Source organism: Callithrix jacchus, chromosome 15 (assembly GCF_049354715.1).
Source record: "Callithrix jacchus isolate 240 chromosome 15, calJac240_pri, whole genome shotgun sequence".
In the NCBI taxonomy this organism is placed as follows: Eukaryota; Metazoa; Chordata; class Mammalia; order Primates; family Cebidae; genus Callithrix; species Callithrix jacchus.
This window is the reverse complement of record NC_133516.1, coordinates 27,853,460-27,868,312: the sequence shown is the minus strand read 5'-3', so window position 1 is coordinate 27,868,312 and position 14,853 is coordinate 27,853,460. Positions and strand designations below refer to the sequence as shown.

General features: G+C 44.3%; 1 protein-coding gene across 2 annotated transcripts in view; it reads left to right on the top strand.

Annotated features, from left to right (window-relative positions):
- CDCP1 (CUB domain containing protein 1) overlaps positions 1 to 14,853 on the top strand; it is a 71,217-nt gene that overhangs the window by 30,418 nt on the left and 25,946 nt on the right. The window contains exons 2-4 of one of the 2 annotated variants that reach the window (XM_054245557.2): positions 5,869 to 6,075; positions 11,071 to 11,433; positions 12,657 to 13,025. In XM_054245557.2, coding sequence (XP_054101532.1) covers positions 5,869 to 6,075; positions 11,071 to 11,433; positions 12,657 to 13,025 — 939 coding nt within the window. Of the gene's footprint in view, positions 1 to 5,865; positions 6,076 to 11,070; positions 11,434 to 12,656; positions 13,026 to 14,853 lie in introns of both variants that reach the window. The other variant, XM_002758268.6, reaches the window with a different exon arrangement.

Genomic DNA, 14,853 nt, shown 5'->3' with positions numbered 1-14,853 from the left:
TGAGAATTGCAAAGAAATAGGATGGCAGGGAGAAGAAATAACAGAGATGTGTGATACCGTGATTAATGAATGATGAATAACGAATGACGATTAAACAACTGGAAATTCTTTCCCCAACCCCGCCTGACCAGGAAGGAGCTGGTGAGACAGATGCTCACAAAGGTGTCCTAATAAGGAGAGGTCAGGAGGCAGGAGAGCTGAAGAAGAGAGCTGTGTGTGACTCAGGAGTCCAAGCCTGTGCCTTGCAAGCTTTTCCAAATGCCCTAAGCCCAGGAGCCCACGCACTGCTACAGTGAAAGCCTGAATGTCTTTCAGCTCATTCAGCCTCAAAATCACACCAGAATCTGGAACATTTCTGAGTTTCTCTGAACCTGGGTAATGATTTTCTGAAATATTAGACCAATGAAATACCAAAATTCTGGGGAGGCAAAAAGAAAGAGGTATGATCCAAGCATTTGTGATCAAATGAGCTGACAAGTTACTCTGCTTAAGCAGTGGGGATTTTACCACTATTTTTACTGCAGTGAAGTAAGTTCCTCTAGAGTGGTAGAATTGGTGAGGGTCGGGAGAGAGTCTCTGTATTTCAAATGTATACAAAGTTGAATCGTTACCTTCTTGCTCCTATTCACCCCTTCCTAACTTATTTATCATTTAGGATGAGGGAGACCATTAAAAATGGCAGCTATGGGCCGGGCGCAGTGGCTCACGCCTGTAATCCCAGCACTTTGGGAGGCCGAGGCGGGTGGATCACAAGGTCAAGAGATCGAGACCATCCTGGTCAACATGGTGAAACCCCATCTCTACTAAAAATACAAAAAATTAGCTGGGCATGGTGGCGCGTGCCTGTAATCCCAGCTACTCAGGAGGCTGAGGCAGGAGAATTGCCTGAACCCAGGAGGCGGAGGTTGCGGTGAGCCGAGATCGTGCCATTGCACTCCAGCCTGGGTAACAAGAGCAAAACTCCATCTCAAAAAAAAAAATGGCAGCCATGTGGGTGATGTGCCCTTGGCTGCGACCCTAGAAAAGAGCCTGTAATTTCCTCCTGATGCAAAGGTGGCTGAACTCAGCTTTGTCTAATATGTGTCTTCAGCTTAGTTGTTTCCTCTGAACTATGAGCTGGACACCACATAGGGATTACGTAAGCCCAAATTCTCTGGTCTGGTACACCAAAGAATAGTTACAAACTACAACTGGACAGTAGAACGTGCTGGATTGATCATCTCAGCCAGGGCGAAGAAGCATATTAAGATGTTAAACGTCTACCAGGAGTGAGTCATTTAACCCTCACAAGGTTTCATCTTCCTGAATTGCAAAATGAGTTTACATGAAAATCTGGGTTATTTAGACCCTAAATAAAATATATGAACAACAGAAGTAGCATTAGAAATTCATGAAGGACTGGTATATTCAATGCTTAGAGTTGGAACAATGGGCTCTCCATATGGAAAAAATAAAAGTGAATACCTACTTCTCACCATGGACCAAAAAAATCCCTACCTCTCACCATAGACCAGTGCAGATTCCCAGAGCCCTTGTTACACCTACTGGAGCTTAGAACTTTATCATAGACCATTTGTAGGCCTTTAGTCTAGGTTATTAATTCCCTGAGGGCAGGGAATCTGGCTGTTTTTATCATTAAGTCATTTGCACCAAGTATGTCCCTAGAATAGATTATGAACCCAGAAAATATTTGTTGAATGATTACATCATTTCCAAAATTCTTTTAAAAATGAATTTCTAGGCCAGATACAGTGGCTCACATCTATAATCCCAGCACTTTGAGAGGCCGAGGTGGGAAAATCGCATAAGTTCAGGAGTTTGAGAACAGCCTGGCCAAACATGGCGAAACCATATCTCTACTAAAAATACAAAAATTAGCCGGGCGTGGTGGTGCACCTATAATTCCAGCTACTCAGAAGACTGAGGCACAAGAATCACATGAGTCCCCAAGGCGGAGGTTGCTGAGATACGCCATTGCTCTCCAGCCTGGGCAACAGAGGGAAACTCTGTCTCAAAAAAAAAATAAAATAATTTCTAAAAGAGATTACATTTTTCTCTGGCTGTCATTAGAATAGAATAGCTCACAATATACCCAGAACTATTTTGGGCACTGACCTGGTCACACAACGGAGAAGAACTGAGTGGATAGATTTTGGTGAGATCAGCCTTGGTCTTCTCTGAATCTAAGTTAAACAGATTTAAAATATTACATACCTAGGCTCCCCCTGAAATATTATTAAACCATATTTTAGCTGTGGTAATGATTATTCTTTTATTAATTTACTACATGCCTACTTTGTGTAAAAACACGATCTTTCGAACACTTTTTTTTTCTTTTTATTAAGGTATAACTTATATAAAATAAACATCATCAATTTTAAGTGTACTACAGTTTGATAAATTTTGGCATTTGTACACAAGGTGTGATCACTGCTATAGTCAAGATACAAAACAGTCCCTTCATCTGACACAGTCTACTTGGCCCCTGGGACTCCATCCCCTCTCCCAGCTGCTAACCTCAGACAATGCAGCAGCTCTACATAGTGTCTGGCACTAATTTAAAATACTAATGATCGTAGGGGCAGGAATTTTTAAATAAAGGGTGAAAAACCTGACCGAATGGGAAATGGGAATGAGAAAGAAATTGGTAACATAGCTAGGCGGGCTGTAGCCTCAGATTGGACTCTGCTTCACTTGATGGTGAATTAGCCCAACCTGGAGAGACTGGGTGCTCCAAGAATTTTTTTACAAATAACACAGGCGTTTTTATGATTACAGTAAAAGAACACAAGAGTTGTAATATACAGCTCAGATATAAATCTGGCAACTGGGTTTCTGAACATAAATCTGGATTCATTTTTAATCTGATGTCTTAAAGAACCCCTGAGCCTCAGAAGATTCGAAATGGCCACACTGCTTGAAGACCAAGCATTTGAGTAAATAAAACGTCTGCCTCAGAGAATGTATTCTGTCTCTCAAGCTATTAATTAAAAGATTCATAGTTCCTTTTCTTGCCAGGATTTATTCGCCCAAAGAAAATATGTGAATGGTGGTGTGTCTATGAGAAATTAAATGCGGTGAAGAGTTTTATATAGAGCTGTTTTGGGGCTTAAAACTTTTTGTCTCTTTGCGGGCATCAGGCACTGTCTGGGTCCTGGAGCTACCACTGAAAAATACAGGCCAAGTTCCTGCTGCGTTCTGTAGGAGCTCACATTCTGATACCGGGAGGCAGGACTCTGCTGGGAGACTAGGCTGGAGATGGATGTGAAGCACAGGGTTCAGGAGGACTGAGCGGGCAGAAGAGCACTTTTGTGGGCTGGTCAGGGAAGGCCACTTTGAAGATGTGACCTTTGTGCTGAAATTGGAAAGACAAAAAGGAGCCAGCTTTTTCTAGAGAAAGCACTTTGGTGTCAGGAGCAGCACATGCAAAGGTCCTGAGGTGGGAAAGAGATTGGTATGTTCAAGAAAGAAGGCCAGGGTGGCCTGAACCCAGTGACTAAGGTGGAGAGGATTACAAGCGGAGACCAGAAAGACGAGAAGCTTTGCTCCCAAAATGGAAACCTAAGCACTCTTGCAAACAGTCATAAAACTGGCCGTGACAGTGCCCTGGTGCCCAGAGAGATTTGTCACTTCTGGGCAGTAGTTGTGAATGCTTCCAGTTCCTCAGGTACGGGTCATAAGCTCAGAGCTGGAGAGGAGTGTAGAGTTATTCTAGCCCCACCCCTTCATTTTACAGTGAAGGAACAGAGGCCCAAAGAGGATAAAGTTCATACCCGAAAAACCATTCTAAGTCAGGTCAAAAGGCAAATGATAAACTGGGGGAAATATTTACAGTTCATATCACAGGTTGGGAGATCCATTTCCATACTCTGTAAGGAGCGGCTCACCAGCAGGGCTGGAGCAGAGTGTAGGATGGAGAGAGGCACACAAAGAGGGTGACAGAAATCCAAATGTGTGATCACATACAGCTGCTGAGCTGTGGGAATACAGCGTGCCCACTCACAGCCGCTGGCAGAAGTACATCCAGTCTTGTGCAGGCTAGCAGTTCTGGTAAAATTATAGCACGTGTCTGGTCCATCACTGAAGAGGACTCAGATGTCATTCAGCAGGTGCATGGATAAATACATCGTGGCCTATTTTGTCAGTGGAATAGTACTCAGCAATAAAAAAGAAGAAAACTACTGACCCATGCAGCAGCGTGGGTGAATCTCACAAGCATGCCGAGCAGAAGCAGCCAGCTACAAAAGAGAAAGTACTGTAGGCTTCCATCTGCATGAAGGTCCAGAGCAGTTCAAATTCACTGACAGTTTTCTGGGACCTGGAGCAGAGGTTGACTGCAGAGGGGCACCAAGGGAATTTTTGAGGGTGAGGAAAACATTTGTCTATCTTGATTGTGGTGGCCACATGGGTGTATACATTTGTCAAAACTCTTAAAATGAGTGGGTCCTTTTTAATGTGTGTAAATTACTCTCAGTAAGGTTGATTATTTAAAAATAAAATTTTTAAAGGAGGGAAAAAAGAATTGATGGGAAACAAAAGCTTCCCATCTATTCTTTTCATGATTAGATTGTTATTCGCGCACTAACTGCTTATCAAGCACCATTTGTGTGCCAGCACGATAAAAGATCCCAACCAGCTGTTTGCACCAGAACACGGTACCACAGTGGTTGTGTGAGACCCTGGGCTTCCTCCGAAGTATTCACCTACAGCCTATCCTCCCATCGTCTGCTGCTCCCAGACCGTCAGCTGCCTAGAGACTCATAATCAGAACCCAAGATAGGGCAGGGGCAGTAGCTGCTAAGGAGAAAGTGGCCCTCCCTTCTTTGTCTAAGAGCACTTAATCCATCAAGTAAAGCAAATGGGAAGGAGATGGGGCTTGTTTGTAAACCAGAGACTTACCCTGACATTTGTCAAATTCTCCTTCCACTGGCTGGGTGTGGTGGCTCACATCTGTAATCCCAGCACTTTGGGAAGCCAAGGCAGGCAGATCACAACGTCAGGGGTTCGAGACCAGCCTGACCAACAGGATGAAACCCCATCTCTACTAAAAGTACAAAATTAGCCAGGCGTGGTGGTACATACCTGTCATCCCAGCTACTCAGGAGGCTGAGGCAGAAGAATTGCTAGAACCCAGAGGTGAAGGTTGCAGTGAGTCAAGATTGTGCCACTGCACTCCAGCCTGGGCAACAGAGTGAGACTACGTCTCAAAAAAAAAAAACTAACCACCACCTCATTTGCTTGATACTGTTTGCTCAGATGTTTTTACCATACCCCAATCTGAGATAGTAGTATTGTTTTACTTTAACTTTCCCAGTTCATTGATACAATGTGATTATATCTAATTTCTGCAAATGTTTTTCTAGTCCCCACTTCCATACATATGTACATATGTATTTATGTCTGTGCTGGGCATATAAAGCATTCAGGACAAGGGACAGCAGCTCTTTGCAGGTGAATGTGTCTCCTTACAGATGGATGGTTTCTGTGTGTAGACTTTGTTCCACAGTCGTGTCGAGAAAAGGTGTGGTGGTTACTCTGGTTGTTATAATACTGCTCAGGTGGGATCTCTAACAGCGTACTGCTCCAGACGTAGAGAATGTGATAGTGTTTTCAATTTGTAGAAAAATTGATAATGCAAACAAGAAACACATGTTAGTGACCAGCCAGCAGTGTCCTGGTTCTTTTTCATTGCTAAGGTCAGGACTGTTATCTTTCACCATCCTCCTTTTCAGAAAAGGAGGGAAGGAACAAAGTTGTCAGAGAGGGGATCCTCTCTGAACCAGATTGGGGTGGGGGCTGGGGCGGACCACAGCAGTTTGCAGACCTAAATCATCCTGCTTACTTCATTTTTCTTTCTTCCTTCAGAAGCTTTCGAGATTGCCCTGCCACGAGAAAGCAGCATTACAGTTCTCATAAAGCCGGGGACCCCGACTCCACTGGCAAAATCCTGTAACATCATCATTTCTAAAAAACCTACAACCACGTTGCACATCAAGTCTGGAGAAAGGATAGTCTTTACCTTTAGCTGCCCGAATCCAGAGAATCACTTTGTTATAGAGATCCAGAAAAATATTGGTAAGTACGCACTTGTGAGCTGTTTGACAATATCTTTTAAATGTCCCTGCACCTTCCTGCCTGTCTTTCCCGTGCTAAGTCAGTCTCTAATGCTAGAGAAGTAATATCTATTCTGAAACTCTACACTTTTTTTATTTAGCCCTATATGCGGCCAGTTAGAGTACTACGTGCTTTACACAGCTTAATTTGTTTAACCTTTAAAACAGCCCTATGAGAAGCTCACAGACAGAGGAACTTGCCTCAGTGGGCACAACTAGTAAGCACCAGATCAGGAGAAGAACCCAGGTACTTTGGCTTTCAAATCTTTAGACTTAGCCACTGTGCACATGAGCTCTATAGGCAGTGCTACAAAAGCCCACAAGCTACAGACCTTTAGGTCTGTGATGCTCCATCTCGGGTGCTAAAAACATCTGGCTTATATGGAAGACAAAAGAATCAGAAGCTTGAGGAAAGGCTGGGCACGGTGGTTCACACCTGTAATTCCGGCACTTTGGGAATCTGAGGTAGGCGGATCCCCTGAGGTCAGGAGTTCCAGACCAGCCTGGCCAACATGGTGAACCCCTGTCTCTACTAAAAATACAAAAATTAGCCAGGCATGGTGGCAGGTGCCTATAATCCCATCTACCTGGGAGGCTGAGGCAAGAGAATCACTTGAACCCGCAAGTGGGTCACATTGCAGCTCCTCAACTCTGCTATTACAGAGTGAGATCTGCCATAGACAATACATAAAACACCTAGCAATTCAGTTAATGTCATGCTTTGCATTGTTAGGTTAGAGAGAAAAAAACTACATATGATCATCTCAATAGATGACCTTAAATGTCTCTTTTTTCAGCTCCTCAACTCTGTTATTACAGAGTGAAATCTGCCACAGACAATACATAAACCACTAAGCAAACCAGTTCATGTGATGCTTTGCATTATTATTAGTTTAGAGAGAAAAAACTCTATCTCATCATCTGAACAGATGACTTTAAATGTCTTCTTTTCTTTTTTACAGAACAGTGTGAACATAGATTTTAAATGTCTTTCATAAAACACTCTTAGTAAATTAGGAATGGAAGGATGTTTTCTTAATTCAGTAAAGAGTGTCTCTCAAGAACTGAGAGCAAATACCGTATTTAACCATCAGATATGGCAGCATTACCAATAAAAGAAGCAATAACATAAGGAGGCTTATTGCATGCCCTTAGTCACCATTATTCAGAATCTCTAATTAAATACATAGAGATTATCTTAATAAAGACGTAAAGTATATGAAACAAAATATAAAATTTTGCTGAAAGGCGAAAGAGAAGACTTAAATAAATGGAAAGATATGCCATGTTCCTTGATAGAAAAACTAAGTAATTTTACAAAAAATTAGCCAAGCATGGTGGCACATACCTGTAGTTCCAGCTACTCAAGAGGCTGAGGTGGGAGAATGGCTTGAACCCAGCAGGCAGATGTTGCAGTGAGCCGAGATCGCGCCATTGCACTCTAGCCTAGGGCGACCGGGTGAGACTTCGTCTCAAAAAAATTAAAACAAAAAGAAAAACTAAGCTTTTAAAGTATCAGTTCTTCCCTATATTATCAGTTTAAGTCAATTATAATTAAAATTTTAATGAAGCTTTTACAGAACAGAAGACAATGGTGATTTATTTAAGAATCAACTGGACTGATGTATTGCTACTAAGAGAATGAAGTGAGTTTGTGTATTTGACATAGAAAGGTGCCAAGATAGTTTTGTTCCATTAAAAATAGTGTAGCTTAGAGTAGGACAGTAGTTTATATAGTTTGATCCTACTCTATTAAATACACACATGTGCACATGCACTTACATACATGCACACATAACCATAGAGAACCAAAGTCTGGAGGGGTAAACTCCAAAATCCAGCACTCTAACTTTATACTGTTTCCATGGGGGATAGCAGAGGGGAACAGGTGACATTTTCTTCTTTCTATTTTTCTATATTTACTCGCACCCCCCCACACACACCCCACTTTTTTTTTCCTGTCACCCAGGCTGGAGTGCAGTGGCATGACCACAGCTCACTGCAGCCTCAACCTCCTGGGCTCAGGTGATCCTCCCACCTCAGCCTCTGGGGTAGCTGGGCACACACCACCACAGCCACTTGTCTTTTGTTGTTTTTAATAAGTATACATAGGCCGGGCGCGGTGGCTCACGCCTATAATCCCAGCACTTTGGGAGGCCGACGCGGGTGGATCACGAGGTCAAGAGATCGAGACCATCCTGGTCAACATGGTGAAACCCCATCTCTACTAAAAATACAAAAAATTAGCTGGGCATGGTGGCGCGTGCCTGTGATCCCAGCTACTCAGGAGGCTGAGGCAGGAGAATTGCCTGAACCCAGGAGGCGGAGGTTGCGGTGAGCCGAGATCGCTCCATTGCCCTCCAGCCTGGGAAACAAGAGCGAAACTCTGTCTCAAAAAAAAAAAGTATACATTACTTTTATAATCAGTTAACCAGTAAAATGACTTTCACTTTGAAAAAGGAAAAATGTAACAAGTGACACATTTCACAAGTCAAGCCTTTGAATGCATTCAGTCTCTCGATCCTAGGATGGCCACATGGTTTACTATGTAGTAGAAATAGACACTCACAACTTTAGAAAATGATATGAAAATGCCAATTTCTAAAATAATCAGTCTAGACACTGAATCAGGTCCCGTGATCCGCCTGCCCCTCATTGCCTTTTCTGAACAATCATTCTGAAAGCATCAGATAAAATTTGACATCTCTGTTCTCATCTCTTCTTGAATAGTTCTATGAGAGTTAGTGAAAGTTGGCTGGGCATGGTGGCTCATGCCTGTAATCCCAGCACTCTGGGAGGCCGAGGCGGGTGGATCACCTGAGGTCAGGAGTTCAAGACCAGCCTGGCCAACATAGTGAAACCCGTCTCTACTAAAAATACAAAAAAAATTTGGCTGGGCATGGTAACACATACCTATAGTCCTAGCTACACGGGAGGCTGAGGCAGGAGGATCACTTAAACCTAGGACACAGAGGTTGCAGTGAGCCGACATTGTGTCACTGCATTTCAGCCTGGGCAAGAGAGCAGGACCCCCATCTCCAAAAAGAAAAAAAAAAATAGTTAATGAAAGTAGAAATATGCTGGGGAAAATAAGTTGTGAATCACTTTAGAAATAACACTTCTCCATCCTCTGGACAGGAATCATTTTAGTTATGTAGAATGTTTGCACCGGACAGAGTACAGAAGATTCTGAGGCATGCTGATCATTTTGACTACTCTTACCTGTGTGTCCATCCTAAAAAACAAAGCTCTTAGCATCAGATGAAAAATTGCTTTCATAATCTGACTCTCACAGTGTCACACGGCTGGTGACAGAGCTGAGGCTGAGAGCTGGGGATTTTTGACTTCACATTCTTGGTATAGAATTAAATCTGAATCCCTGGGATGGTCCAGGTGTGGTTAAATGGCCTGCAGGTGAGTTGTAGGTGGAACCAGAGCTGAGAGCCACTGTCTTACTAGAGTTAAGGGTTCCCACACGAGCACAGAACCTAGCCAGAGCCAACTGACGTTGCCCTGGGCACACTGGAGGTGTGAGTGGAAAATTGCTTGAGGTCAGTTTTTGAAGGAAAGAGTTGGCTTGATGTAAACAACGAAGTTTCCATGAGCTCCTAAAATAGGTACTGCCTTTACCAACATGGAGAGTCTAATTTTAGTCACATTAGTCACCATGTTATCTAACCCTGTTTTACTGGTTAGGCAGCACAGTGCATTGGCAGGAAAGGGTTAACCAAACACAGCCTGAGCTTTCGTCCTGTGCCAGCCCAAGCCACCTGGATCCAGGGCTGCTTTGCAGAAATCAGAGGTCTGGCGTGGATGACCTCAGAGAGCCAAGACTGCTCTGAAATTCTTCATAATTCTGTTTTAAGCGGACAGTACTTTCAAATACCCCAATAGAACAGCAGTAAAGACTCACAAATTATTATTGCAGAGGCCAGAGGCCATCACACCTTTCACATACCCCCTGCTGAAGACAACAAAACCTTGATGTTACATTGCCAACTTTCTATTTCTTCCCCTCGCTTTCTTCTTGTTTCCTCCTTGATAATAATATTTCTTGGTTTGTTTTAAAAGGCTTAGGAAACAAATATATCAAAGGATGTCACTAGCTGTTACCCTTAAAAAAAAAGAAATTCAATTGCGGTGGTAATAAAATACCAGCATTAAGGCAACCCTGGAAGAGAAATGTCGCGGCCAGGTTCCAGCCGTCCAGGGGAGTTGCACATTCAGAGTATATTCCCTATGTTGATGAATGTGTTGATGGGGAAACCAGTTTTAAAGGATGGATCTTGGTACTGTGCTCTACAAATTGTGAAATCATGACTATCTCAATACAGGGGAAGAAGGAGATCCCAAAGCACAGACTGCACTGCAAATGCCCTCCTTCTGGCTTCACCCATTGGACGCCAGGAACTTAATCTGGAAATCACAGTAGTTAAGAGATGTCTCAAGTCTGGTGACCTGGAAGCAGAGCCTGAGACAGGGATTTTTGTTTAAGTCATTAATCAAGAAAGTGCCCTCAGAAGTAAGGAAAGCAGGATAGAGCAGGGCATGTAGCTGAGCGCAGATGTGGTTTTAGCTGGAGTAGCCTCAGTCTGACCCCATGGGGAGCTCCGGAGTCTGAATGGCATGCCCAGGTTATGTCACTTGAAGCAAGGAGGTCAGACTTCTTAATTCCTGCATGAGGCTTGGGATGGGGGTGAGGGGCTGCAACACCTCTCAGGCTTTTCTGGTTCCAAGGCAGCTCCCCCAAGCTGAGGCACTTCCCAAAGAAGGGTGCATCATCTGTGAGCCATTGGCCATGGAGACTCACAGCAGCTGGGGCTTGGGTGCACCTGCCTGGTAAAGGCCACCTGGGTGGAGTTAAATAGTCTGCTACAGGGGGCTGAGCAGTGAAGGAGGATCGGTGTGGGCTCTTGGAGCATCTATGAGAAAAATTGCTTTTGTGACTGTTTTTCAGACTGTATGTCGGGACCATGTCCTTTTGGGGAAGTTCAGCTTCAGCCGTCGACATCATCATTGCCTGCCCTCAACAAAACTTTCATCTGGGACGTCAAAGCTCATAAGAGCATTGGTTTAGAGCTGCAGTTTTCCATCCCTCGCCTGAGGCAGATCGGACCAGGTGAGAGCTGCCCAGACGGAGTCACTCACTCCATCAGTGGCCGAATCGATGCCACTGTGGTCAGGATCGGAACCTTCTGTAGCAACGGCACTGTGTCCCGGATCAAGATGCAAGAAGGAGTGAAAATGGCCTTACACCTACCATGGTTCCACCCCAGAAATGTCTCCGGCTTCAGCATTGCAAACCGCTCATCTATAAAACGTGAGCAAGCCCTTCCCCACTGTCTGATTAGGTTAAAACACACAAAATCATCATTGTTCTAGGTCAGAAATGGCTAAATGTCAACAAATCTCTAAGATTCAATCCAAATACCGTAAAGGAAGATCCTGCTCTCCTATAAGGGACATGGGTCACTCATTCCTAGTGTAAACTCTCTCTTCTCTATTAAACAAACAGGGGGCGACTCTCTTTGTCCTTTTTGCATGTAGTATTTGTTTTCAAAAAATGAAAAGAGATTGGTTCTACAGATCCACCTTAATTGCTTCATTTCTAACTTCTTTGCTCTGTCTTCCATCTCTCTTGCATTTTCTGTAAATGTATCAGTGATCTGCAGAGCTCTCACACTGGCTCATGAAAGCTGGTTTTTTTGTTTTTTGTTTTGAGACAGAGTCTCGCTCTGTTGCCCGGGCTACAGTGCAGTAGTGCTGTTTTGGTTCACTCCAACCTCCACCTCCAGGTTCAAGCAATTCTCCTGCCTCAGCCTCCCAAGTAGCTGGGTCCATAGACATGTGCCACCACACCTGGCTAATTTTTGTATTTTTAGTAGAGACAGGGTTTCACCATGTTGGTCTCGAACTCCTGACCTCAGGTGATCCTCCCACCGTGGCCTCCCGAAGTGCTAGGATTACAGGCATGAGCCACTGTGCCTGGTAGAGAGCTGACTGTTAAATGTGCAGGCATTTTGTGAGCTGATGTGAAACAGATTCATTATTTTTAAAAATAGAATTAAATTAACTTATAATTAAATAAATTATTTTAAAAACAAAGGTAATAATATTCAAAACTTATCACTTCCTAGTTAATTTGCTGTTGCTTGTGCTCTCAGGGTTTTTGCGTTGTTGTATCTGTATGGAGGGAATAATAAAATGGTGTGCTACTGCCCAGCTCCACATTGTCACTTCGTGTTGGTAGCTTGAAATCAGCCATGGAGGGAGTATTTACATCCACTATGAAAGTAGGCAGATGCTATAAGTCAGGGTTTTTCCCTCCATCGCTGGATCAGTTATTAAATATTTACTCACACACCACTGATGTGTCTGCATTCTCAATCTCTGCCCCGAGTTCAAATATACTGTATCCAGACCCACTGCTCAGGATCTGAGAACTGCAGTCATTTTTCCTGGACCCCACCCCCCGGCTGCAGACAACCAAGACAAGGTCTAATTGCTCCCTATTCTTTCTGGTTTGGGTTCCACTCCCAATAGGTCTGTGCATCATCGAGTCTGTGTTTGAGGGTGAAGGCTCAGCAACGCTGATGTCTGCCAACTACCCACAAGGCTTCCCTGAGGATGAGCTCATGACGTGGCAGTTCGTCATTCCTGCACACCTGCGGGCCAGCGTCTCCTTCCTCAACTTCAACCTCTCCAACTGCGAGAGGAAGGAGGAGCGGGTTGAGTACTACATCCCGGGCTCCACCACCAACCCTGAGGTGTTCAAGCTGGAGGACAAGCAGCCTGGGAACATGGCTGGGAACTTCAACCTCTCCCTGCAAGGCTGTGACCAAGATGCCCAAAGTCCAGGGATCCTCCGGCTGCAGTTCCAAGTTTTGGTCCAACATCCACAAAATGAAAGCAGTAAGTGAGCCTCACTTTTCTTTTCCTTCCTCCCCCAGCACCTTCGTTGTTTCCTGGGTGTTCTGCCTGGGGTGAGACTCTCTTCCTATTTCTCATCTGTGGCTTCTCATACACTTAGACTCTGGACCCTGGAAGAGTTTCAGGAAGTGGGTTGCTAGGCAGTAAGACAGGCTCGTTGGTGAACACCTGGTATGTAGTTCCATTTCAGCACAATAAAAAGCAATCGTGCATTTAAGATGCTAAGTTGTTTTTAACGAAGGCATTGATAGGTTATTTTCTAGGTCTCATGTCTTGACCCTGCAATGGGAATGAGGATGTCACCAGCACCATCAGCAATGATGATGGGAACTTGCAGGTTTATGGCTCAGCACCCCTTACTATGGACACACACCCTGCATTTCATCTTGGGTTAGGCACGCCACTTACAGAATCTCAGCTAATCTTTATTGCAACTCTGTAGGGCAGGTGGGAATTATCTTCATTTACTAATGAGAACAGAAGGTTCAGAGAGGTTATGGAACTGGCCTGACATCATACAGCATGTCAAGAGCAGAGCAAGCTCAGAACCCTGAGCCAGTACTCTGGCCCATCCTGAAGCCCAGTTAGGGTGATGAGACTTAGGTTGGGCATCATTCCACAAACGTTGCCGAGATACCATGAACACAGAGGAGGAGAGTCAGGGCCAGGACTAGGATGAGGCAAAGTGCCCAGGGTGCAGTATTTAAGGAGGTACCCACTCTTGGGGTCGTGTAACTGCAAGGTCCGCCCCTGAGAGTGATCGCCTCCTCAAACTTTGCTCTCTGGGTGCCTGCCTTGCCTTATCCCAGTCTTGGCCCTGAGGGGATTAGTGCAGATTTTGAGATAAAAGATATAAAATGAACTCAGAGTGGCTTTCCCTGGGGCTCGTCTATGATGTGAAGGAATGAGTTCACGTCGTCTGGAACCAGGACATTTCTGATCTGTGCTGAGGATGGGTGCTGTCCAGGGGGCCAATTCTCATTCTTGTTTTTACTATTATTTACTTCTGGGAAGTAGGCAGAGCCAGGCAGAGAAATTAAGTAGGAGTGTGGAATGGTGTGCTGCTGATTTCGTTAGGGTCAACAAGCATCTGAAAGTGGCAACGTGGGACCCACTAGAAGGATTGCCCAAGGGGTGCTGCCCTGGAAACTCCCATATGTAGGTATGTATATGTGTGTATAGATATGTATACAGGTGGCCGGGTGTGGCGGCTCACGCACTTTGGGAGACCAAGACAGGCAAATCACTCGAGGCCAGGAGTTCAAAACCAGCGTGGCCTACATGGTGAAACCACGTCTCTACAAAAAATTCAAAACTTAGCCAGGCGTGATGATATGAGCCTGTAATCCCAGCTACTTGGGAGGCTGAGGCATGAGAATCACTTGAATCCAGAAAGCAGAGTTTGCAGTGAGCCGCGATTGGGCCACTGCACTCCAGCCTGGGTGACAGAGTGAGACTCTGTCTCCAAAAAAAAAATGTATACATGCACACATACACACACACACACACACACACACACATAGTGTATGTGTGTATGCGTCCATTGAGACATTTTTATGACTCCACTGTTACAACTGCATAATCAGAATGTTGAAAACAGCCACAAAAGGATTTAGAAGTGGAGTGGGTTTGGGATTTAGAAGACAGGAGGATTTGTTTGTCACCTCAGTCATGGTGGAATGCTGCTTAGAACGTCTGATTAATTCTGTTAACTGTAACAGCAGCTGGGTTGATTTCTAAAACTAATCAAATTGTTGAACATGCTACACACAGCATCAAGAGGGATATGGATTTAGTTCTGAGATTAAAG